This window comes from Colletes latitarsis, chromosome 10 (assembly GCF_051014445.1).
Source record: "Colletes latitarsis isolate SP2378_abdomen chromosome 10, iyColLati1, whole genome shotgun sequence".
Classification (NCBI taxonomy): Eukaryota; Metazoa; Arthropoda; class Insecta; order Hymenoptera; family Colletidae; genus Colletes; species Colletes latitarsis.
In genome coordinates this window covers 31,308,864-31,331,315 of record NC_135143.1, presented here as the reverse complement: position 1 = coordinate 31,331,315, position 22,452 = coordinate 31,308,864, and the positions used below count along the sequence as shown (strand labels likewise).

At 31.1% G+C, this 22,452-nt stretch overlaps 5 protein-coding genes across 8 annotated transcripts; 4 read left to right on the top strand and 1 right to left on the bottom strand.

Moving 5' to 3' along the window:
- Positions 1-10: 10 nt before the first annotated feature.
- LOC143346916 (uncharacterized) lies at positions 11-3,921 on the top strand. 2 transcript variants are annotated; one of them, XM_076775605.1, is made up of 4 exons: positions 11-1,367; positions 1,449-1,870; positions 2,025-2,212; positions 2,289-3,921. In XM_076775605.1, the coding sequence occupies exons 1-4, from the start codon at positions 620-622 to the stop codon at positions 2,701-2,703; spliced, it is 1,773 nt and encodes a 590-aa protein (XP_076631720.1). In that variant the 5' UTR covers positions 11-619; the 3' UTR covers positions 2,704-3,921. The 2 variants fall into 2 exon arrangements, with proteins under 2 accessions (XP_076631720.1, XP_076631722.1); XM_076775607.1 differs by having other exon boundaries at positions 2,278-2,466.
- On the bottom strand, positions 3,324-8,443 carry LOC143346118 (uncharacterized). The gene is made up of 17 exons (XM_076773893.1): positions 7,808-8,443; positions 7,676-7,727; positions 7,378-7,583; positions 7,104-7,265; positions 6,588-6,824; positions 6,230-6,514; positions 5,850-6,148; positions 5,580-5,784; positions 5,290-5,493; positions 5,011-5,226; positions 4,788-4,944; positions 4,437-4,708; positions 4,140-4,373; positions 3,915-4,079; positions 3,712-3,828; positions 3,481-3,647; positions 3,324-3,417 (listed from the first exon to the last, which is right to left on the bottom strand). The coding sequence occupies exons 1-17, from the start codon at positions 7,868-7,870 to the stop codon at positions 3,324-3,326; spliced, it is 3,135 nt and encodes a 1,044-aa protein (XP_076630008.1). The 5' UTR covers positions 7,871-8,443.
- Positions 8,431-13,189, top strand: LOC143346919 (uncharacterized). 3 transcript variants are annotated; one of them, XM_076775610.1, is made up of 5 exons: positions 8,431-8,594; positions 11,210-11,787; positions 11,862-12,031; positions 12,298-12,484; positions 12,706-13,178. In XM_076775610.1, the coding sequence occupies exons 1-5, from the start codon at positions 8,558-8,560 to the stop codon at positions 12,895-12,897; spliced, it is 1,164 nt and encodes a 387-aa protein (XP_076631725.1). In that variant the 5' UTR covers positions 8,431-8,557; the 3' UTR covers positions 12,898-13,178. The 3 variants fall into 3 exon arrangements, with proteins under 3 accessions (XP_076631725.1, XP_076631727.1, XP_076631726.1); XM_076775612.1 differs by lacking the exon at positions 8,431-8,594 and adding an exon at positions 8,601-10,481 and having other exon boundaries at positions 12,706-13,186; XM_076775611.1 differs by lacking the exon at positions 8,431-8,594 and adding an exon at positions 10,506-10,606 and having other exon boundaries at positions 12,706-13,189.
- A 958-nt stretch (positions 13,190-14,147) lies between these two features.
- On the top strand, positions 14,148-17,534 carry LOC143346917 (succinate--CoA ligase [ADP-forming] subunit beta, mitochondrial-like). The gene is made up of 7 exons (XM_076775608.1): positions 14,148-14,609; positions 14,712-14,968; positions 15,079-15,241; positions 15,363-15,630; positions 15,708-16,012; positions 16,420-16,539; positions 16,618-17,534. Exons 1-7 carry the CDS (start codon positions 14,553-14,555, stop codon positions 16,810-16,812), a joined length of 1,365 nt encoding a protein of 454 aa, XP_076631723.1. The 5' UTR covers positions 14,148-14,552; the 3' UTR covers positions 16,813-17,534.
- Positions 17,535-17,669: 135 nt separating this feature from the next.
- Positions 17,670-21,857, top strand: LOC143346918 (succinate--CoA ligase [ADP-forming] subunit beta, mitochondrial-like). Its single transcript, XM_076775609.1, has 7 exons — positions 17,670-17,829; positions 19,329-19,588; positions 19,656-19,818; positions 20,080-20,344; positions 20,429-20,733; positions 20,808-20,927; positions 21,017-21,857. Exons 1-7 carry the CDS (start codon positions 17,764-17,766, stop codon positions 21,185-21,187), a joined length of 1,350 nt encoding a protein of 449 aa, XP_076631724.1. The 5' UTR covers positions 17,670-17,763; the 3' UTR covers positions 21,188-21,857.
- The last annotated feature ends 595 nt before the right edge of the window (positions 21,858-22,452 follow it).

Genomic DNA, 22,452 nt, shown 5'->3' with positions numbered 1-22,452 from the left:
ACAGTGCGGTCACATTTGAAATAATTGAGTGCATCCTGTGCATCGACGGCGACACTAATAACGACGAATTTCCTTAGGCCACACTATTTTGAAATGATCTGGCAACTGAAACATGCAAGCATGTGAAACTTTATTAGATAAAAAACATTTATATTTACGATGAAAACCATACAGTGAAAAATTAATTTTATATTACATTTTTTTTATAAATTTTAAACAAGCTACGATACGAAATGTAAAATGAAGTTTTTTACATGTGTTTGGATTTCTGGTAAATACAAGCATTGACAAGCGTAAGAAATTATATCCAACGATTTATGATATATTCAAACATAAAAAGGAAACTGTCGAGCACGTATTATTATATATTTGCTACTTTTATGGTACAAACGATTGCTTTGAAATTACCAAATGCAAAAGATCATTATAGATATGTTATGTTGTCATATGAAGTAGAGGTTACGTTTGAGATGCATTTTCAAAAACTAATTTATGATTATCAAATAAGATGGTCACGTTTGTGCTTGTTATTTGTTATAAAGTAATGTCATAAGTCATTGATGAAGAATTAAGTTATCGATTCGAAATTTCTATGACATATTAACGATACTGCGATACGATGCCAATGTCCAATTTATTCTGCCTAGTATGTAACATAAATCTCGATGTTTCGTCCTACGTGAATATATTTTGCACATCCTTACCTCGGAACGGAGAATCGTTAGCAAATTTTTTATCAAAAGTACTTCACATACCTATTCCTGAATCAAACGATTCTCATATCTGTTTACAATGTTACAATCTATTCCAAATGTTGGAACAAGCACAGAAGACTGTTTTAAACATACGTTGTGAAATTTTGAAGATATATCGTACTACAGAAAGAAGAAAAAATATAAAGCAATCGGTAAATAACAATGTGAACTTGAATTTAAGCACAAGCATAGTTTTAGAAGAAAGCAAGTTAGATATAAATAATGATGAAGAACGCATAAAAGGAGGCTCAAATTCACAACCCTTTCAAATCAACGAAACGATAAAACAACAATGTATTCAAGACAAAGTAAACAGGCAAATGATAAATCTTCCAAACATCGATTGCGATATTAGTACGAAGTCCAGTGCAAATCCAAAGAAGGAATTGAAAAAGAAAATTACAGACTGCACTGAAATAGATAATATAAACTCATTTGATTGTAGTGAAAATGAAATTTTAAGACACGATACATTTCCTAATCCAATTGCATTAACTGATAAGAACAATGTGTATAGTATTAGTTCTTTGCAAAGTAATATGTTTAATTTTAAGTGGAAGGAATTAGACGAAAATGTTACAGAAGTAAAGGAGAATACAGAAAGTACAACAGGTAATAAAAATTCTATCTGTTAATTAATCAAATTAATCAAATGCTATATTTTTAATTATGCAAATTTTTATGTATATGCAGCATCAAAAATTGATCAGCCGAATGTTCCCATAAAATCAGGGAAAATATCAAAATGTAATTTAAAACCATTAAAATATTCTTGTTCCACTTGTGGTAAAAGATGGAAGACATCGGCTGAACTAAAAACACATATAAAAACTCACTCTACATTAAGACCGTATATGTGTGAAAAATGCGGGCAAGCATACAAACATAAACACGCATTAGAGATACATGTGGGAATGCATAATGGAATAAATCCATTTCAATGCAATTTCTGTAATAAGTGTTTTACGCAGAAAGGAGCGCTTATGAGGCACTTGCCAATGCATACTGGTGAAATGCCTTACCAATGCGAATTATGCGGTAAACGATTTATACATCATACATCGTATAGCATGCATAGATTATCACATAGTGGAAAAAAATCTTACAAATGCCATGTGAGTAGTATTAATCGTTACATACTCGTTTTGTAAAGAATGTATTTTGTAATTTTTTAAGTAGAAGAAACATTTCAAGTAATAAATTATATAAGGTAAGGCTCTTAAAATAGGTCGTCTGAATGAATTTTTTAAAATTACTTATATATTACAGATGTGTGATATATCTTTGCTTTCAACATCTCATTTAAAAAGACATATGCGAGTTCATACGGGCGAAAAACCATATAGTTGCACATTATGTGGGAAACGTTTCGCCGAACGATATAATTTGTTCGCGCATCAAAAAATTCACGATCCGTTTGAAAATAAAACAAAGAATATTAACGAAACGCAATACCAGTAAGTATAGGTATTGACAAGATACATCGCCCAACTATTAATTGTTATATTTATATTCTAATTAGTTTTATTTTAGATGTAATCGTTGTAACTTGGTGTTCGAACAAAAGCAAACTTTGAGCGACCATTTAAAATATCACACTGATACAGAAACTGAGTTTGATCTTAAAAAATCCTATTCAGTCTTTCCGGTTCAGTCGGAAATTAAAGAATTACCAAAAAAAATAAATTCTGAACATGGTGTGCTGCCGCAAACGTGGATTCAAACGAATCATTCTAAATTAGATGTCATTGATAATCAAACGAAATTTGTGCTGCTACAAAATCCTTTACCTGAAATCAATGAGAGCTCATTTGCAGTCACTTTCAACGAACAAAAACTATCTGTGGAAAGTACAAATTATAATACGAGTTTACAGGTAATTATAGAATCATCAGATACATCACTTTTAAACAGTAATCTTCCTTCCATCGATAAAACGCACATGTGATCGAGCAATAAAATATAATGAAAATGTTAATATAAAAGAAAATAATGTTAAGCAATCAATTTTAGTGTTTAAAGAGTAATATATAATTCGTTTCTTCGATGCTGCTAACAAGATATTTTGAAAAAATTAAGTGTTTGTAATCATACATGATTAGGATTACCATTTAGAGTCCCTCGGTTTCTCGAGCAACCCTATACACGACTAATTTTTCGTTTATTTTTTTTCAAATAAATGTATTAACATACGTGTTTTTCTTCATTTCGTATATAGTTTTCTTAATATGCATTACATCCACAAAGATGTATAAACTAATATAACTAAGTAGAACAATAATAAGTACGTATTTTTAGAAATTCGTGTTATAATTGAGAGTTCCTTACACAAAAGTATTTTTGACAAAATGTGTTCATTCTATATATATAATTAATTGCTATGTACCAACGAAACTGTTATTAATAAAATACAGTAAAAGGATCAAATGTATAATGAATTGAACTAATTTTATATTAGACACATTTACACGTTCATTATTTATTTATTCTACAATAGCAATGAAAACTACTTGTAGAATGATTAACAATAATATAAAGAATAAAAATTATAGTTCATTTTTATGAATTTTATATCATTTGACTAGGCATTAAATCTTTCCACGAAGTAACACCATAGGCTCTCAATAAAGTTTTTCTTTGCATTATTGGTGTCGATAATGATCTATAAATTCATTTATCAAAATAAAGAATTGTAACAATTAGTAAGCAACAGCTGATAACTTACTGTCTTATTTCATCAACAACGGTGTTAATCATTGCGGGAACAGTAACTTGCGACAAATGCTCGATTTCAGTAAAAGACTTGGGCTTTTCGGTTGAGTGGTTTGTATGTACTTTATAAATAAAATTAATCAATGTATTAAATGCTTTAGGATAGTCATCGGTTAGCAGCTGTAAAATAATTATAATTTAAAAATCGTACATGTAAAAATTTAAAAAAAATAAGAATTATTACCACTAAATCGAAAAATCCTGGCTTGTTCGCATGATGATTCAAATACATTTCCCTCGTTTTTATTACAAGCTCGGTGTACAATTCTTTCAAGTGTTCCGGTTTTCTTGTTTCCGAAAACTGTCGAGTTGAATCAGCAAATAATATTATTTTGTATAGACAATTTTATTCACAAATTAGAAGATAATATATTTTCGAATACATACTTGATCTATGTCCGTCTCTTCGCTAGATATCGATTCGCTATGGTCTGCAAAAAATTCTGCATCAGATAGTAATGTACTTCGACGATGTATCATTCTTTCCTGACGCCTTCTACGTTTTAGTTCTTCATCTTCGATTATGAGATTCGAACTTTCGTCTAAAATTACCTATTCGACGATCCAGTAATTGTTATACATTCAAATAATAGCTAACAAGTAAATTCTTACTCTTAATTCTGTCTGGTTATCAAATTTAGCTTCAAAATTTGAATTAAAAAATTCTCTATTCGGAGTTTCTATTTCGTGAAATTTTATATATTTTTTTTTTTCCGTTTCTGTTCCATTCCTTGTTATCTCATTATGTATAATTGAATTATTTTGTAGCATATCAGATGTTGTTACATCGTTATCCGGTTCTTTCATAGATATATTGTTTGAAGATATTTGAAACCCATCTACAATCTATAAATGGAAGTGATTAGAATCGTAATTATTTTATTATTATAAAAATATAGGAATATTGACAAGATTGTGTGCAGTGTTTGTAGGTTCCGAATTATTCTCTTCTGTATTTTTAGTTTCATTTTCAGCCAGTAAATTTTCTGCGCTATTCTTATCGCATATATAAACGTCAAACTTCTCTTGTATCCAATTACGATGTATTTGTTCGGTTTTCGTCAATACGAGAATTGGTTTAATATTAAGATATCGCCTACTCATTTGTAAGGTTGCGTGTAAATCCATTTGCGTGATACCAACTTTATTCTCCAATATTAACGAAACAATTTGATTATGATCTACGTAAATATATGATATAATTACAATTGGGAATTGAGTATACACAAATTGTTGTATATAAGAATACTTCAAACGAACGAAACCCATAACTATTCCCTAATTGTTCCTGAATTGCTAAAAATTCTCCACGACGAGACATATCGTTAAAGTCTTCTCTATTTGTAAATATATAGGACCGATGTAAAGTTTCACTGTCCTCTGGCTCTTTCGTAGTATACCATTGACAATGTTTTATCTGAGGTAAACAATTCATTTTTTATAAAGCGATTAAAAATGAATTACAAATTAATCGGAATATTACTTTGTTCGGAAGCGTTTGAGCAATGTGAATAGCTAAGGATGTTTTCTTCACCGCGGATGGACCTGTTAGTATTATTAATGGTGGGCTTGCTTCGTCGTACGGTTTCACGTGTAAATCAATTTTGGGCATGCTTAATTGTTCTAATAAAGTTAATTTTGTGACGGTACGAGCGGCTATTAAATTCACTGGTGGCGCAAACAGGGTCGCAGCGGCAATCTACTTAAATTAATTTTTCATATTATATTAGAAATTATACACCTTTAATTTTTGATTACATACTTTTTCCGAGGTTGTTACAACATCACCATCGATTATTTGTATGCTCGGTACAGAAAATAAAAGCACACCTTTATAATTAGGCCACATTGTACAGCCGTTGCCTCTAAGGTCTATTTCATCTATAAAACCTTTAAAATTTGATAATTCTAATAAATCAGTAATCCTATTGAATTTCAAATCTATTACGCGCAAACTGTATCCATCCTAAATTTTCAAACACGGTTCTTATATTTTAACGGCCACAATGATTAGGAATTATAATTTACTTGTAACCAAATAAAAATTATTACTTTGAAAAATTCCAAATTAGATATCTTGTTATATCCTAAGTATATCGCTCGCAAATGGGGTATCGTATTTATGTTGTAGCCAGGTACAGCAGATTTAAACGATGTGATACAATTACCTTCTAAGTTAAGTTCTTGAATATTCAATTTATCTAAATTCTCGATACACTCGATTAAATTATATGACAAATTTAAATACTTTAAATACCTACGAAAATAATACGTATATGGAAAGAATATCTGTTTCTTCGTCACACGGAAAAATGCACTAACTTTAAATTTTGCAGACCAGAAATGACTTCAATTGCATTATGCGATAAGTCCAAGTGTACGATGCTCCAAAAGTTGCTGATATCGCGCATTTCTGATATATAGTTATATGATAAATTCACATAAGTCAAATACCAAGGAGGTGTGAAATTTAAAATAGTCTTGATTCTATTATGCGCTAGATTTAGATGCATTAAATAGGGAACTCCTCCCAAAGGAGACAAATTAGAAATATAATTGTATGCTAGATCGATGTACCGTAAATAACGATGACAATATAACATCGTAATGTTCGTAAGCGACTGTAAAGAAATTATTTAAAAATTATTCTTCTTCTTTCTAAACATAAGACTTTATTGAATAAAAAATTAATAAAGAAATACCATATTTCTCATGATACATTTATTCAAAACGTATAGACCGTTTTCAGGTGATTTAACTAAAAACGATGATCCAATTCCTATTAACCTGTCCGTTAAGAAGCCACAAAATTCTAAATCGTCAAATAATAATTCTTTAAGGTGCCTCAATTTTACAATATTTGCTTTATCGTCGTCCCATGAATTAGCATCTAAAGCGTAACTAGCCCAATCGCTTTCGTTCGCACAGTGTATCGCATCTACATTTATTGGTACTGGCATATAATCAAGCTTGACCGAAGAACTAGACTTTAAAAATAAAAGAATTGTGAATCTGATTATGCTACGAAGCGGAACAAATTTTTTATCGAGTGATAGTTACGCTGGTGGTGGAAGAAGTTGAAGAAGCAGTCGAAGCAGTATCATCGGATAAAATTTCAAACGGTACATATCTATCTTCCAAGGATCCCCAACTGAGATTACTATGGGATAATATATCGGAATCAACTTCATAAACGTCTTCGACATAATTCTTGGATGATTTTTCTTTTTTAATAAGAATCGTGTTGATTGCATTCGGTTCAAATAAAGATGGTACAGAGGAAAAAAGGTATGGAAGCTGTAATTACAAAAAATTCACAGTAATTCATAGAATTTGTAGTAAAGTACAATATTACCTGTTTATTGCTCATTTCTGTGTGTAAATTATTAACAATTCTTCCTTAAAATAATTTCCTCTAATAAAACTTTTAAGTAATCTTCATATATTAATAAATAACATTTTCTATTTCAGTTGTTTTGTAACAGTTGAATATTCTGATAATATACACAGTATATTAAAAATCTTCTACATATTATAAGAATAATTTCACCAATGCATTAATAATAATTATTATACATTAGTTAATAAGGTTTTTAAATCTGTATCTGATAAACGATAGTGATGCCATCCTTCTTCTATCGTTAAATCAACTGCCCCTTTGTTTTTATAAAAATGTTGAGCAGGATTCCATTTAAGAACTGAGAAATCTAATCTGCAACACTTATTGTCTGTTGCTTCCTTTACAAATAATTCAAAGTGCATTAATGAACATCATAACTTTAATTTAATACTATACAAATTAAATATCAATACAATATCGAATGGATCTTTTATCAATCAAAATACAAACCTTAGCAACAGCTTTCAAAAGTTTACTGCCAATATGCTTCCCTCGATAATCAAAAGTTACGTAAATATCTTCCAAATACATGGCTTTCCCACACCATGTTGAATATGTGTAATATGAAATTGTATATCCGACTATATTGCCATTTACTTCTGCCACATAACATATATACAATGGATGTTCTGTGTCAAATCCATCTTTTTCTAGTGCTAAAAATCATTATTTACAGTAAACATAAAAATATTGCACATAACTTAATCTGTAATTTCTAAATAAAAAATGTTTAGTATTAAATCCTTACTCGTGTGATCAAGTTTTGGTCCATCAGGCATTTTCTCAAAATTAGCTAATTCCTAAAAGAACCAAAAATTTCAAATAACATGTTCATAGTTTATATTCACGCACTAAATATATTTTATTACATTACGTATACCTGTATCAAATTTCTAATTGAAGTGCAGTCTTCACGCTTTGCTTTACGTATTATAACTTCCATATTTGTCAACAAAATAGGTTTTTGGGTGCAAAAGTGTTGTTATGGAGGAATTAACCCAACATATCGCGTGCATTTTAATAGAAAAAACACCGAAACCTTGATCAAGGCCGTCAAGGGTCAAGTAACACACTAATACTGTAATATAGATACACATTCGTTATTTGTAAAAATTTTTAAAAACATTTTAAACAAATTTGAAAAAGAATTGAATTTTATATAAAATAGTTAAATAAACTGTTTCTCTATTTTCTTTAATAGAAACATAATTGAATGAAATCTTATTCATTGCATAGTTAAACCTGCTTAAATCATACCAATAACAACGTGCACGTGAAATAAATGTAAATAAAGTCAAAATCAAATTGGACTATTTGCTAATTGAAAGACATAATTTATTCAGCAAACAATTATACAAACATTGTTAAATCGTTTTATACGATTTGAAATTTTCGCGGTACGTAGTATCGAATTCTTGTAGCGAATGAAGACTTATTTCCGGTTATATATGACGATGCTTCCTGCACTGAATCGCATCATTTCAACCGTTTGTATATTCACTCGCGTTCGGTACGTCGTGTGATGTTATTGTGCGCGGTCTGTGGTGACGTTCGAAAATTAATTCGGATTATTAAATCGCGATCCTCGTGTACTTTATATTGAAAGAGATACAAAGAAACAAAGAAAAAAATGTCAGAGATTGACGCGAAAGTGAACATGTCGCTCGGTAAGTGGCCAGAGTCTCGAAAATCTAGCGGTTTCGCTGATAATCCCGGGTGAGCGTACGGCTACTGTTTCTTCTTTTGCACAAATTCAATATGGCGACGAATATCATACAGCGTAGATATCCACAATTTATTTTCATTCGTTTACGCTCGACGATAGATTTCGGAAAATATAAAAATAAAAGTATGTCCCAGCAATGAGCCAATTTTAACAGGACCGTTCGTCTCCCTAATTAACTCTTAAACAAAAGCTGTCGCATATTAATCGATGTTTACGGGGAAGATGGTGGGACTTTTTCGATTGCTGGAAGAAAAAAACGTTCTCACAAATTTACGATGTGTTCAGCAACGTGTATAATGATGTACGCATTCCTTTAAAAAAAAAATTTAATAAAAAGAACAGAACCATTTAGTTCGACCGTGTTCTTGCACAAGTTAGATACGTTTCTACTATTCAGCGAAAGATCGTGAAAAAGAAGAAAAGTAACAGCCGCCACGATGGATTACGAGTTTTATGGGAGAGAGTACAGCGGTTCACATAGAATCGATTGAACGATTTGTCTTACGACGATAGCGGCGTTTTATTGAATGGAAAATTGACGAACATGAACCGGGACACTTTTGGACGCTGCCGCAAGCAAGTTGTGACTCACGCTTCACAAAAAGAAGTCAACTTTCTCGTTGCGTGGGATATACGTTTGCGTAACTTTAGTTATATTTTTATCTCTGCTATCATGTTCCTCGAGTTTCTCTTCCTTCGTGTAATGGATTTGAAGTGCTACACCATACGTGAGACCAAACAAAAATGCTGAATTGTTCAAATGAATTTTCTTTTATCTTCAGCACGTAATGTTCTTTACGGCATGCAGTATTTGCGAAAGATCACATTCACCATTGAATCAAACTGTTTAATTCCTTTAAGAACAAAAGCATTAGTACATACACGGCGAGCATGTGTAGCTCAGGAAAATTAATTTTCACGGTTGAACATGTTTTCTTGGCCATACAATAAACCTGTATTAAAGACAATAAGATTTTTGACAAAAATTGAAGTATTTCTGAAGATTGAAAGAAATATTTTCTGTCAAAAAAAAGACTAATTAAAAACATTCAACCAAATCTATGCATTTGAACAATAAGCATAGATAAATCTGCCTGCAAACAAATAATATTTCTTAGTAAAAAAAAGTTAAACACAAAGTCAGTATTGATTTTTCACAACCAGGATCAAGATTCACGGGATACATGTTCAAGCAAATGAAAAGTCTATACAATTTTGCCCAATGGCAACACAACTATGGAAAAGTTATAGATAATTACAGCTGCTTTTATATATGCAATGAGTTTTATGAGTCAAAAATTCAGAAATAGAAAAAGATAATTATATTCCAAGATGTATAATGTTTGTCAGAAAACTAATATTATTCCTGCATAGTTGCTTGATTACAACATTTTTATGATAAATCGTTAAATTGATTATATATTACACAAACATTGATATAATCATTTTGATCACTTTATGATAAAAGAAGATAAGATGTTTTTTGAGGAATAAAATGTCAGGAGTAGAAAAGGAAAATAAAAAAGTTTATGAATCAGGAATCAAATAAAACATAAATGAATGAAAATATTGACAGAATGTACAATTGGAAATGTGTTTGGTCATTGCAACACTGGATATTGAACAAGCATTAATATAAGTGTAAGAAGAACTTCTGATATGCAAGGAAACAATGTGTGTATAAAGTGTTTAAGATACTTATAAATTAAGACTGTTGGAAGAACAAAGAAAAACCAAGTACAAACTGAGATGAAAAACCCTTAAAAGGAAATCTGTGAAACACAAAAGTTCATAAACTCGAACAAAGAAGAACAAGAAAAAGCTCGATGTGAATGAAGATTTATTAGAGATCACATATTTTATAATGAAATAAATTGTTTTTACTTACTGTTGGCTGCAATATGAACTGAAAGTACATTTCTTGTATGATCAGTGGCGACACATTGTGGAAAAGTATATGAAAATGCTGTTGGTTTAAAGAAACTTATACGCTCATACCTATATGTATTCAGTTTACATGAAACAATAGTATTTTAAAACATTAATTGCTTACTATTTATGGGATTACATCGATAAACGAGTTTATAATTTTTAAATTAGAGTAGCATATACTTGATTTTTATCATTACTGTTAATATTATTATTTATTTTTACATTATTATTAAAGAATCAATAGTATATTTTGAACCATTTTTAAGCGGTTGAGAAAATCTACTAAGGCACCAGTAATAGACATTGAGAGTCCCAAGTTAATGTTTTGGTATATTAAATTTAAATGTGTCGATAGATATATATATAACTAAAAAAAAACCATATCCAGTGAGATTATTTTAAATGTACATATGTATTGGAAGAAAATCAGGGAAATGGTTAATGAAAACAAAACCAATTTCCTTAATGAAAATAGAAACAGAGTTTGTCGTCTTAAGTTATCCTTCAGTGTTGTCCACACAGGAGGCAATTTTTCACACATTCCAGATTAAAGCTTAACACAAATTAACTTTCTACGCTAAGACCGTACGCTCACTAAACATTGTGAATTTTCTTCCTTTTAAGATGAAATCATAAAGATGGAGAAAAAGGAGAAAAAGAAAAAGGCTGGGACTGCCACTGGAAAAGCTGGCGCTAAACGCACTCGAGGTAGTGCACGAGGACGGAGTGGACTTAGGGGTAGAGGTGCAAGAGTGAAACGTAATGTTGGAACTAATAAAAAAGAGCAAACATGGCCAGCTGGACAAAACAATAATAATAATAATGTGCGCGGTGGTTTTGTAAGGAAACGATATAAGAAAAATAATGGTCTTGTTAGATCACGAAGCAACTTGGTTTTGAATCAGAAATCCAACACACGAGGAGCATTTAATATTCGTCGTGGTCGAGGCAATAGATTTGGTTTGACGCGTAGTAGAAGTCGCACAAACTGGACTTTTACTCAAGGAGGACTCTTCACAAATAATAAAACAACATTGAAGAGAACAAATAGTCTACCAAATTTGCGCGACCCAACTTCGGTTCATAATCGATTAGGATATCAGAGTCCTGCTCAAATTGCTTATCGAAATCGTGTTAAAAGAGCAAAACAATTATTATTGCAAAGACAGAATCAGAGATTATCCCTACAAAACCAATTCAGAGTAAGTATTAGTGGCATAAGCGAGAATGTTGTAAAGTCGGTGGAACAGAAATTGGAGTAATTCTTTTGTTATAGGTACCACCAGCTGGGAAATCTTTGTTGTCGCTTCAACAAAGAAGTGCTATGGACAGAAGACAACAAATTTTAACATCCCAACGCCGATTTACTACCGGCGGATTACGTTCAGATCAAATTGCCCGTGCACAGAGACGCGTACAATATGAACAGAAATTGATGAGAATGAAGTATGATTGAAACCCCTTTTTAGAATATACAATTACAAATAATTTATAAAGCAATTTATGAGCAATCTGATATATGTTTGATAGCAAAATCATTGTGAAAGATATTTTGGTTGAGATGTTTCTTTACTTTCAGAAAAATGTTCTTGAATGTTTTATTTTCGTATTTCATATTTATATAATATAATTGTCGATGTTACAATGTGTAATTACTTAATAATCGAACCAATGAACCTTATTTTTATTAATTTATACAAACAATGTTGTAGTTCACCACGATTAAATACTAATTCAAATGTGAACTTCATGTGTACATTGGGGAATGAATATACCCCTAGCACGCATCAACGCCCACTTACTCTTGCACCAAGTCGAAATGGAAATGCTGTGAACAGTTTGCGCCAGCTACCAAGAGGACGTTCACCGTTCAGACAAAATGTACAAAGTTTAAATATGGTATGATATCAAAATTATTGATCGAATTTTATATTTACGCATGGTCTAATTTAGAAAAATAACATTTGTATTTATAGGTTACTATATTTCAATAGTTCGTATTTTGTTTTCTCCGAATACTTTTACGTTAATCACTACAAAAAATGTTAAATTTACTCTCATCGGAGAATAATACTGTGAATCATAACGAATTATTTTTATAAATAAATTTTTCGTTTTAGGTTGGTCGGGCGCCGCTATTTGGTCAGCAACGTTCAAGGTCAAGGTCACGTTCCCGTTCTCGCACACGTAACACTCCTTCGTCAGATGCAAGAGCCGACGTTGATGATCGTATTTTCAGCGAAGTCATGTACAGCTTATCTGGAAATCTTGGTGTCACAGGAAGAACGCTGAACGATAGATTTAGTTTTTGAATTTAAAAAAAAAGATTTGTTTTGTATTTAGAATATAAGATTGTTGAGGCCAGAAGTGAAATTTTATGCTTAAAACATAGATAGAAGAAGCAATTCTGTTCTACAAATTATATTAATATTTAAGTTGTGTCACGCGAAGAAAAAAACAAAACTCCGTTTCCTCGAACCTGGTCGATCTTATTTTGTATTTCATATTTTAAATAGTATGAAAATTATTTTTAAATTATAGAGCGTAGATCAGCTATGTTTTGAATATATTTCAAAGTATTAAATGCATCGAATTTTTAATAAATTCAATATTTGCATTATCTTTTATTTCTAACGATACTTTGACATTTTACTAAGATTTTATGTGATAAATTGTTCTGTGTTTCTTCCCATATTTTTTTTTTCGTTTAAAAACAAAATTGTACTATTTGCGTTTATGTAATGAAATAGTAAGATACTTTTTTTTTTTTTTATATTTGAAAATATTAATCTTTCGGTTAACGTATACAGTAATATTATTTAATTTTTTACAAAGTTATATTTGATTGTAACTAGATTATTTCAGAATTACGGCGGCTATAATATCTTTAATGAAATTTTAAAAGTTTATGAAAAAATGTGGCCTCAATAACATTTTTTTGGTCCATAAAGTCAAATTTACATCCCAGGCGCGAAGTATAATAAGAATAATTAAAAGGAATGAAATGCTCTAACTGCCTACGAATTATCAGATTTTTAGAAATCTCGTTAAGGACATAGTTCCTAAGATAAGCGTACGTCTGACTTCCGTAAGAGAATAATTGTTATCTTACCAAGTGGTATTAACACAAGAGTGACTCACATTTGGAGCATATTGAGTTATATGTTATATCTGAACGTGATACCAATGAACTATAAATATACATATAATGTAGCAATTTTCATTTCTGTTATAATTATTTGGTAACTATAAGCGCTTGTAAGGAAATCATTGTAATCGGATTATACATATATGTACAATGTAAATTGACTTTTTATGTTTTACTATATTAACATAATTTAATACATGTATCTTCTACGCATATAAAGAAAATAGAAAGATCGCACGTTTACTACAATAATACAAAAGTTGAATTTAATGAGTGGAATTACTTTCCCGTTTATTAAATTTCATTATTTTTTCAGCAAGTTTGTTATAATTTGCAAACCTTACGTATCGAGTAACATAATGCGTTCAAAATTTAAAAACGTTTAACAAAATTTGTAACGTGACGTTTTTAACAAACTGGACAACTTTTGTGAAATTTGTACAACGAGCTGCGCCGTTTTATTAATTTTTTTTTTCATTTTTTAAAAATATAAACATTTATACATAGCTTGGTATTATCTGTACAAAACGGTATCAATTACTCGTAAATATGTGCACTTATCACTGTATTAAAACAAAGGGGCACACATATTCAGCGTTCATTGCCTACTTAATCGACTTCACAGTGCATATATATAGTGAAGTTTTTCTTAAATATGCACGCTGAAAGTTTTATATAATGGATGTGCAAACAGAAATCTTTGTAAGATTAATAAAAGACGAAGTGTTGCTTCATACATTTTCATGAAAACAAATTTTCTATGCGAATGAATTGAATATAATATTGCGTAAATAAAATTGTTTAAAATTAATTATCGAGATGTCAAACAAAATATCGTCGTTGATATCATGTTGTGCCCAGACAATAAAGAGACAGGTAGATATTTACATATTTTAAGTACTTAAACAATTATTGGTTTTATCAATAAGTCAAAACAACGTTATTTTAATTATTGATAGTTGGAAAAATTTGTTTCAGTTATTAACTCGTACGTCTATTTTTACTCAACAAACTCGACATATGGAAGTTCATGAACATGTTGCATACACTTTATTGAAAAAAGCTGGAATCCCAACTCCGCCTTATGGAGTAGCTAAAACGCCAGACGAAGCTGCTAAAATAGCTAAAGATCTCAATACGAAAGACATTGTTTTAAAAGCACAAGTTCTTGCTGGAGGTCGTGGAGTGGGACACTTTAAAGGTACCGACGTCAGCGGTGTTGTTATGTGTGAAACGTGAGTTTTATGAATTAAAATTAATTCTACTACTTTCATTTTTAGAAAAGTATTCTGTTTCAAATGTGTTACAAAATCTATATCTTATCTATAGCCTTTAATATTTTTAGTCCAGAACAAGCAAAGACTCTCGCCAGTAATATGATAGGCAAACTATTAATAACTAAACAGACTGGAGAGGCTGGAAGAATTTGTAATTCGGTAATGGTAACGACCCGTATGTTTCCTCGCAAAGAATATTACCTTTCAGTCATGTTGGAGACCAGTTATGACGTGAGTTTATGACTAAATTTACCTGAAACTTATTTTTTTGACGGTTATATTAAAATGCAGGTTTTTCTTTTAATTGGGATATACGTATATTCGTATCATTGAATTTATCACGTTAATTTAGGGTCCTGTTGTAATTGTATCGAAACAAGGCGGTGTGAATATTGAGGACATTGCCGCCTCGAATCCTGAAGCTATAACGTATATACCAGTTAATGTCATGAAGGGTTTAACGGCCGAACAAGCGGATCTCGTCGCAGATAAATTAGGCATAGAGGGAGAGGAGAAAGATATAGTCTCGATAATTGCTTGCAATCTGTACGAACTATTTATCGAGACAGATGCTTTGTTACTTGAAATAAATCCATTTGCATTGGACATTTGTGGGGAATGTACGTCCATAGAGTAAAATTAATTTTCGTCCAATGGGGAACTCACGTTTAATAAGATACGTGTTGTTTATTTTCAGATCATGCTTTAGATTGTAAATGTTCCTTCGACGACAGCTCGGAATTCAGACAAAAAGAATTATTTGCTCTACAGGACTTGACACAACTCGATCCTAAGGAAGTACAGGCGAACAAATTTAATTTAAGTTACATAGGTCTACCTGGTAATATAGGCTGCATGGTAAATGGAGCTGGATTGGCAATGGCTACCATGGATATCATAAAACTGTACGGCGGTATGCCGGCCAACTTTCTAGACGTGGGTGGTACTGCAACAGCAGAAACTGTGAAAGAGGCTTTCCAAATAATAATCGCCGACCCAAAGGTGTTTGAAACATGTAGATAGTAAATATTACATTTGTTAACTTTTTTGTAAAGGAAGAAACATTTCCAAAAACTTTATACAGCATAGAACATAAATATTAGCACACAGCGATTTTTGAAACAAAACTATAGAGTCGTAAATATATATATATGAATTCATTACTATCGTTTAATTGTTATCATGATATAACATTATTATCTCGTGTTCAAGTATGATAAGAAAAGATAAACTTTGATATATTTGATAACAAAATAATAATATAAGTATGTTTTATGACAAGGTTTATACCGAACATGAGCATTGGCACACTTGAAATACTATGTTTAAAGTGGTTTTAACAAGAATTGCTCTGTATCAATACTTATGTTTACCACTGTATGTATGAAATTTATTTTGGAAATTTTCAGGTAGAAGCTATCTTCGTTAATATATTTGGTGGTATTATGAGATGCGATATAATCGCGCAAGGAATTATCTCTGCAACTAAGGACTTGAAGATGACTGTTCCAATAGTCGTAAGACTGCAGGTAATTTATTAACGGCTTGGCGAAGTGTCAAAAAATGATGACAAATTTTGTTTTATTGTTTTTTTACTTCCTGCTTAGGGGACCAACGTAGAAGAAGGAAAAATATTGATACGCGATGCGAAGTTAAAAGTTATTTCTGTGGACGATTTTTCCCAAGCAGGTGAAGCAGCTGTAAAGTTGGCATTAATGGTGAACGTATCAAATTCTTTAAATTTAGACATTTCTTTCACGAGTAGAGAAAAATCTGACAAGAAATCTAAAAGTTCGAAATAGGCCCTAACTTTTTTCTATACTCGTGGGAAAGAATTAGAGAGTGCGGTATAATATCCATCATTTTTAAACATATAATCCTTGTACGCTCATTTTCATATTTTCAATTCTTTTTTTACTCGTACGAGCAATGACGATTTTAAAATCAAAATCAAGTATTTGTTACCTATTTTGCATCTTTTAAATTCTAAAAATTTATATAAATATAAATATATTTGTAAAAAATAAATACTTTTCTTTGAATTCATAGCGTAATAATTTATTCCGTTTTTGGAGTTAGTTTTATATTTCGTCATGAAATTTAAGCAAATGAAATTAATGTTTTGATTCCATTTTATGTTTCGATCTCAATCTGTGCGACATATCTAATCTCATAGTAATTTTATGAAAACTGAAATGAGCGAGAGAGAAAAATACTATTTTATTTACAATATCTTGAAAATGAAGATATTATATTATTTGATATAAATATACATATACAGACCTAAGCTCTGTTTAGGAAACTATACATATAAACATCGGGTGCTGAAGTGAATGCAAATAAAACAATATTTCGGAAATTGCAAAAAACTGGAGAAATAAAAATTGATCAAATTGTGCATTGTAACAGTTCTTTCTCTTTATAGTTATCCTATCGTATTTTCAATTCGTAACAAACAGTACTTTACAATTAAGAACAAAGTATGTTCATTCTGTTTTTTCGTCATTCGATTAAGACAATCTTATTTGAATTCTTAGATATATGTTCATTCGTTATCATTAAAATACTATTTTCATTTCGTTCACTTTGCATATTCATTTCAAATAATGCCTTGAATTGTGCAGAAAAGTGGTGCTGCCACCGCGGCTCATCGTGCGCGAGTTTGCGTCATGTTTTTACAGGAAACGTCAAGAAAGGTGGGGACATGAAGGCGCAGCTTACACTTGGCAGTCCACTGCCACTGCTTTACTAAGATGGCTACCATGTTATCGCGGACTGTCTCACTCGTTGAAAATCTTGCCCGATTCAACGGGTCGAAGGTACGTGAAAAACAAGTTGTTCCTTATATGCCAATATTTCATCCGTTTGTCAATATTCGTATGAAAATGTTCCCTTTAGTTTGCATATCTCGAAATTTAACGGTTCTCGCACCGATGATTTGTAAGAAGGGTGGCCACCATATTAGATCTGTAGTCTGCTAAATTGGGCGCCAGGGTCAGACGATTCGAAGCCAAGGATCTTGGCCTTCCACGAAACTATTTTTTTTCACGAAATGAGTATTGCAATTACGCAATACAAAAGTGGGCATTTCCGTACTCGTTCGTTCATTCTTCGGTCGATGACTCTGAAATGTTCGTATTTGATTAACAGTTATCGAATTACGTCGGAACGAAGACAACTTGTCAAACTATCGGGAACTGTCATACTTCTTGAAAATACGAAATTCGAATAATCGAAGAGTAGTTTCGTCGTCGATTGTTTTCATTTCTCTTTCCTTTTTACTTGTAATCATTTTCGTTGTTTTTCTTTTTTTTTATAACTATCGAAGCAGTGTTCGTTTCAAAGTCCCGTCTATTTTTCATAATTGCGATGTTTCATAAATTACTTGTCCGTTTGTTTTCATAAGCTATACAGCTATCAAAGACAAAACAATTTATAGATGACCAGGATTGAATGAAAAGTATGTGGGTCATTACCATTGATTGGTCTTTGAGTTCGTATTATTTTTAAATCTTGCAGGCCAAGGCCTTAAAGTTTGTGAACTGTCAATAATAGTGTATTAGATCACTTTAACTCCCCTCCTTTTCACGCACGAATACCATATTATGTATTGCAAAGCTTATTATTTTAACGAATATTATATGTAAATATTTAAGATAAAGGCATACTTTTATGTTACCTAATTATGTTTAGCAAGCTGTATACAAGAACTAATTATCTAATCTTATAATATATTGGCTTTTGTGCACGGCTTCGCTCGCGCGAATTTCGGATAAAGAAAATTTGTTTAAATTAATCATACTTTACATTAGAGCGTAAATTTATATATATTTATTTATATTAATATATATATATGTATATATATAAATTTATTTTCATTTTTTTTTTTTTTTCTTTCTGTTATTACGAAAAGTTCGATATAAAGTAGACCATTCTTTAAGTTGCAAAGATATTTAGACGCGATACCATTTTTAAGTTTCGTCGGAATAAACCAGAGGAACAAAAATTTTAAAGATACTTCTTTAAATTTTGATATTACTAGCGCGCTCCAAAAAATCGATAATTCAGGAAAATATTAAGTTACAAAAGTGTCCTTGCAGATTTATTTGTATCATAATCATCAATATAAGTTCCACTTCCGTGGCTATAAATAAATAGCTCATATCTATTGTTCTCTCTCCCTCTCCTCTCTCTGTATATATACATACATACATACATATATATATATATATATTGGTCTATGTAAATATTTATTTGCTGTTAATAAGTTATTACACTATTATATTAAATTACTAGCTAATTTTTTTCTTTTGCACAGATATTAGGATGCAAAACCAACTTAGTAAAGCAACCAGTAAGGAATTTAAATGTACACGAACACATCAGTTACAGTCTGCTAAATGAAGCTGGAGTACCGACTCCTAAATTTGGAGTCGCCAAAACTCCAGATGAAGCTGCAAAACTTGCTGCCGACTTGAAATCCAAAGATATCGTTCTGAAGGCACAGGTTTTAGCTGGTGGCAGAGGAAAGGGTCATTTTAAAGATAGCAACGTCAGTGGTGTAAAAATGTGTGAAACGTAAGTTCCATAGTATGCAAAAGTGTAATTGTACTGATAATGTGTATTATTTGTATTTTATTTACAGGCCAGACGAAGCAAAGAAGTTAGCAAGTCAAATGTTAGGTAAATTGTTAATTACTAAACAAACTGGCGAAGCGGGTAGGATATGCAACGCGGTAATGGTAACACAGCGTATGTTCCCTCGTAAAGAATACTACCTTGCAGTCATGATGGAAAGAGCCTTTGGTGTATGTTACCAAATGAATATATTCAACGTACAAACAAGTAATCCATATGCCAAAATAATTCATAGTAATTCCCATAATTTTTCCCAAACAGTGTAAAATTCTTTTTGTCCAACACAATACAAAATGAAGAAGAAATACTTCTTCGTACGAATTTAAATTACTGTTTCACGAATATGAAAAGATTAGTGGATCTCTTATTTGTACACCTGATAGTCGAAATAATGAAATTGTAGTTTTTAACTTTCAATTATTCGATTCAAGGGTCCAGTCATAATAGCTTCAAGTCAAGGTGGTGTGAATATCGAAGAAGTTGCTGCAACAAATCCTAGCGCTATAATGTACGAACCCATTGATATCAACAAGGGAATTACGAAACAGCAAGCAGAGCGTATAGCTGTTGCACTTGGTCTACAAAATATGAAAGATTACATTTCAAATATCATTATGAATTTGTATAAACTATTTTTAAAGAAAGATGCTCTTTTATTAGAAGTGAATCCTCTTGCGGAAGATATTAATGGAAACTGTAAGTGTAGCTGAAAACTATGTAATTCGTAAATAACTTATAATATGTATCACTAAAACGGGAACTTAATTTAATGATATTTAGATTTCGCATTGGACTGCAAGTGCAGATTTGATGATAATGCAGAATTTAGGCAAAAAGAATTATTCTCTTTGAGAGATTGGACCCAGGAAGATCCTAAAGAGGTCGAAGCTGCTAAATTTGATTTGAATTATATTGCACTCGATGGTAATATTGGTTGCATGGTCAATGGAGCGGGCTTAGCCATGGCTACCATGGATATTATAAAATTACATGGAGGAGAACCAGCCAATTTCTTAGACGTTGGTGGTGGTGCGTCTACTTCCGCTGTAAAGGAAGCATTTAAAATAATTACATCTGATCCACGAGTAAGTGATCAATATGTAATAAATTTAGAGGGATTTCATTATTTAAATAAATATCGATATTTGTTTATATACAGGTTCATGCTCTTTTGGTTAACATATTTGGTGGAATCATGAGATGCGATGTTATCGCAGAAGGAATTATAGCTGCAACTAAAGAACTTGATTTAAAAATTCCTGTTGTTGTCCGATTGCAGGTACAATGTTCACGAATGCTTATAAGCAATTTTCTGTGAATAATAATTTATCTAAACGAGTCTTGCATTCAATTATTATGTTATTTCAGGGTACAAACGTAGATGAAGCGAAAGCTCTTATTGCGAACGCAGGATTAAAAATTGTTCCGATCGATGATCTCGACGAAGCTGCCCGAGTCGCGGTTAAATTATCAACAATTGTTAAGTTAGCACAATCTGAAAATCTTAGTGTTAACTTTGAAATACCTTCAATTTCATAGATTTAGTAAAAATTGTAACTTACGCATCAGGAAAATTATGAGAATGTATTCACGCATTGTTAAATAGCTGAAATAACATTTGAAAGTAATAACTAACATTCGTAACTTCAAATGTCATTTCTGTGCTTATCTCTTTAGAGTATACATCTCAGTGTTTTAAACATTGCCGTGTCAAGTGAAATAGAAAAAAAGACATCGAATATTCTGGACAAATTTATATCTACCAAAAGGATACACTTTGTTCTCAGTCTTGTAAATTTAAAATATTAGAAAAAAATTATCAGGTAATTTGTTCGAATTTGGTGTTGCTTTCTTTCCAACGTAAGCACAAATTCTCTCCCGAGAAGTATATGCAAGCTTCTTGAAGGATATAATTTATTGCTTACCCCTCGGCGGGTCTCTGTGATTCAGTATTAAAATTAAGTTATACGATACATATTTATCAACATAGTTATATTTTTTGCACGAAAGTGTAAACAACATTCTTTCGATGCTTATATACGTGCTAACAAAATACATAGTTACTGTCCAAAGTGGAATCTTTTGTATAATCATCCACAAAGAAAACAGTTATATTTGAGGTATGTGTCATCTGAAAGAAAATGGCCTGTAAATGTAACATAGACATATGTAGTTACATGTATACATATATATAAATTATTTTACGTAATTTTTGTTTTTATCGTTTTCATTAATTGAAAATAATGTCCACGTTTTTCTTTTCCCTAAAACACAATTTGATTGCGAAATGATAAGATTACACCGTATCGTTAGCATTACAACATAACAGGTTCAGCGATGATGAAATAATTATGACGCGCCAAATGTTTATATTTATATTATAGATACTATACATGTCATATAAGATATAACGAAACATTCATAATATTCGTTTATCGTGGATAATTTGTTAAAAGTAAGATCATCTATAATTATTGAATGTAATATTATTTTAAGTACAGGGCTGAGCCATTTGGAATAAAACTTTTAAGTGTTCCTCTGACTGCGAAATCCATTGAAAGTATTTTTGCTTAAATAAAATTGTTTCAACGATGATAACTCTCTTTTTGAATAAAATTACACTATTATTACATCTATCATTTATAAACAAATAAAATTTAATTTGTTAAAATATCTACAATTCAAAACTTTAAACTGTTTCGAAGTATTAAGAAAAATTAAGGCATTGTTTAATATTTTTTATAGAGTGGTAGCTTCTCTCCCCAGTCTTTGAATAAAAGCACAGACGAGTTATACGAGTAGAT

Excerpts from the sequence above, each read along its gene's own strand:
- LOC143346916 (XM_076775605.1), top strand. The coding sequence starts at position 620 with ATGCCAATGTCCAATTTATTCTGCCTAGTATGTAACATAAATCTCGAT. Across the intron at positions 1,368-1,448 it reads GAATACAGAAAGTACAACAG|CATCAAAAATTGATCAGCCG; the intron begins GTAATAAAAATT and ends ATGTATATGCAG. Across the intron at positions 1,871-2,024 it reads AAAAATCTTACAAATGCCAT|ATGTGTGATATATCTTTGCT; the intron begins GTGAGTAGTATT and ends TATATATTACAG.
- LOC143346917 (XM_076775608.1), top strand. The coding sequence starts at position 14,553 with ATGTCAAACAAAATATCGTCGTTGATATCATGTTGTGCCCAGACAATA. Across the intron at positions 14,969-15,078 it reads GGTGTTGTTATGTGTGAAAC|TCCAGAACAAGCAAAGACTC; the intron begins GTGAGTTTTATG and ends TAATATTTTTAG. Across the intron at positions 16,540-16,617 it reads CAATAGTCGTAAGACTGCAG|GGGACCAACGTAGAAGAAGG; the intron begins GTAATTTATTAA and ends CTTCCTGCTTAG.
- LOC143346919 (XM_076775610.1), top strand. The coding sequence starts at position 8,558 with ATGTCAGAGATTGACGCGAAAGTGAACATGTCGCTCG. Across the intron at positions 8,595-11,209 it reads GAAAGTGAACATGTCGCTCG|ATGAAATCATAAAGATGGAG; the intron begins GTAAGTGGCCAG and ends CTTCCTTTTAAG. Across the intron at positions 12,032-12,297 it reads CAGAAATTGATGAGAATGAA|TTCACCACGATTAAATACTA; the intron begins GTATGATTGAAA and ends ACAATGTTGTAG.
- LOC143346118 (XM_076773893.1), bottom strand. The coding sequence starts at position 7,870 with ATGGAAGTTATAATACGTAAAGCAAAGCGTGAAGACTGCACTTCAATT. Across the intron at positions 5,785-5,849 it reads TCTGGTCTGCAAAATTTAAA|GTATTTAAAGTATTTAAATT; the intron begins GTTAGTGCATTT and ends TTATTTTCGTAG. Across the intron at positions 3,648-3,711 it reads CAGGATTTTTCGATTTAGTG|CTGCTAACCGATGACTATCC; the intron begins GTAATAATTCTT and ends ATTATTTTACAG.
- LOC143346918 (XM_076775609.1), top strand. The coding sequence starts at position 17,764 with ATGGCTACCATGTTATCGCGGACTGTCTCACTCGTTGAAAATCTTGCC. Across the intron at positions 17,830-19,328 it reads CCCGATTCAACGGGTCGAAG|ATATTAGGATGCAAAACCAA; the intron begins GTACGTGAAAAA and ends TCTTTTGCACAG. Across the intron at positions 20,345-20,428 it reads GGAAGATATTAATGGAAACT|ATTTCGCATTGGACTGCAAG; the intron begins GTAAGTGTAGCT and ends AATGATATTTAG.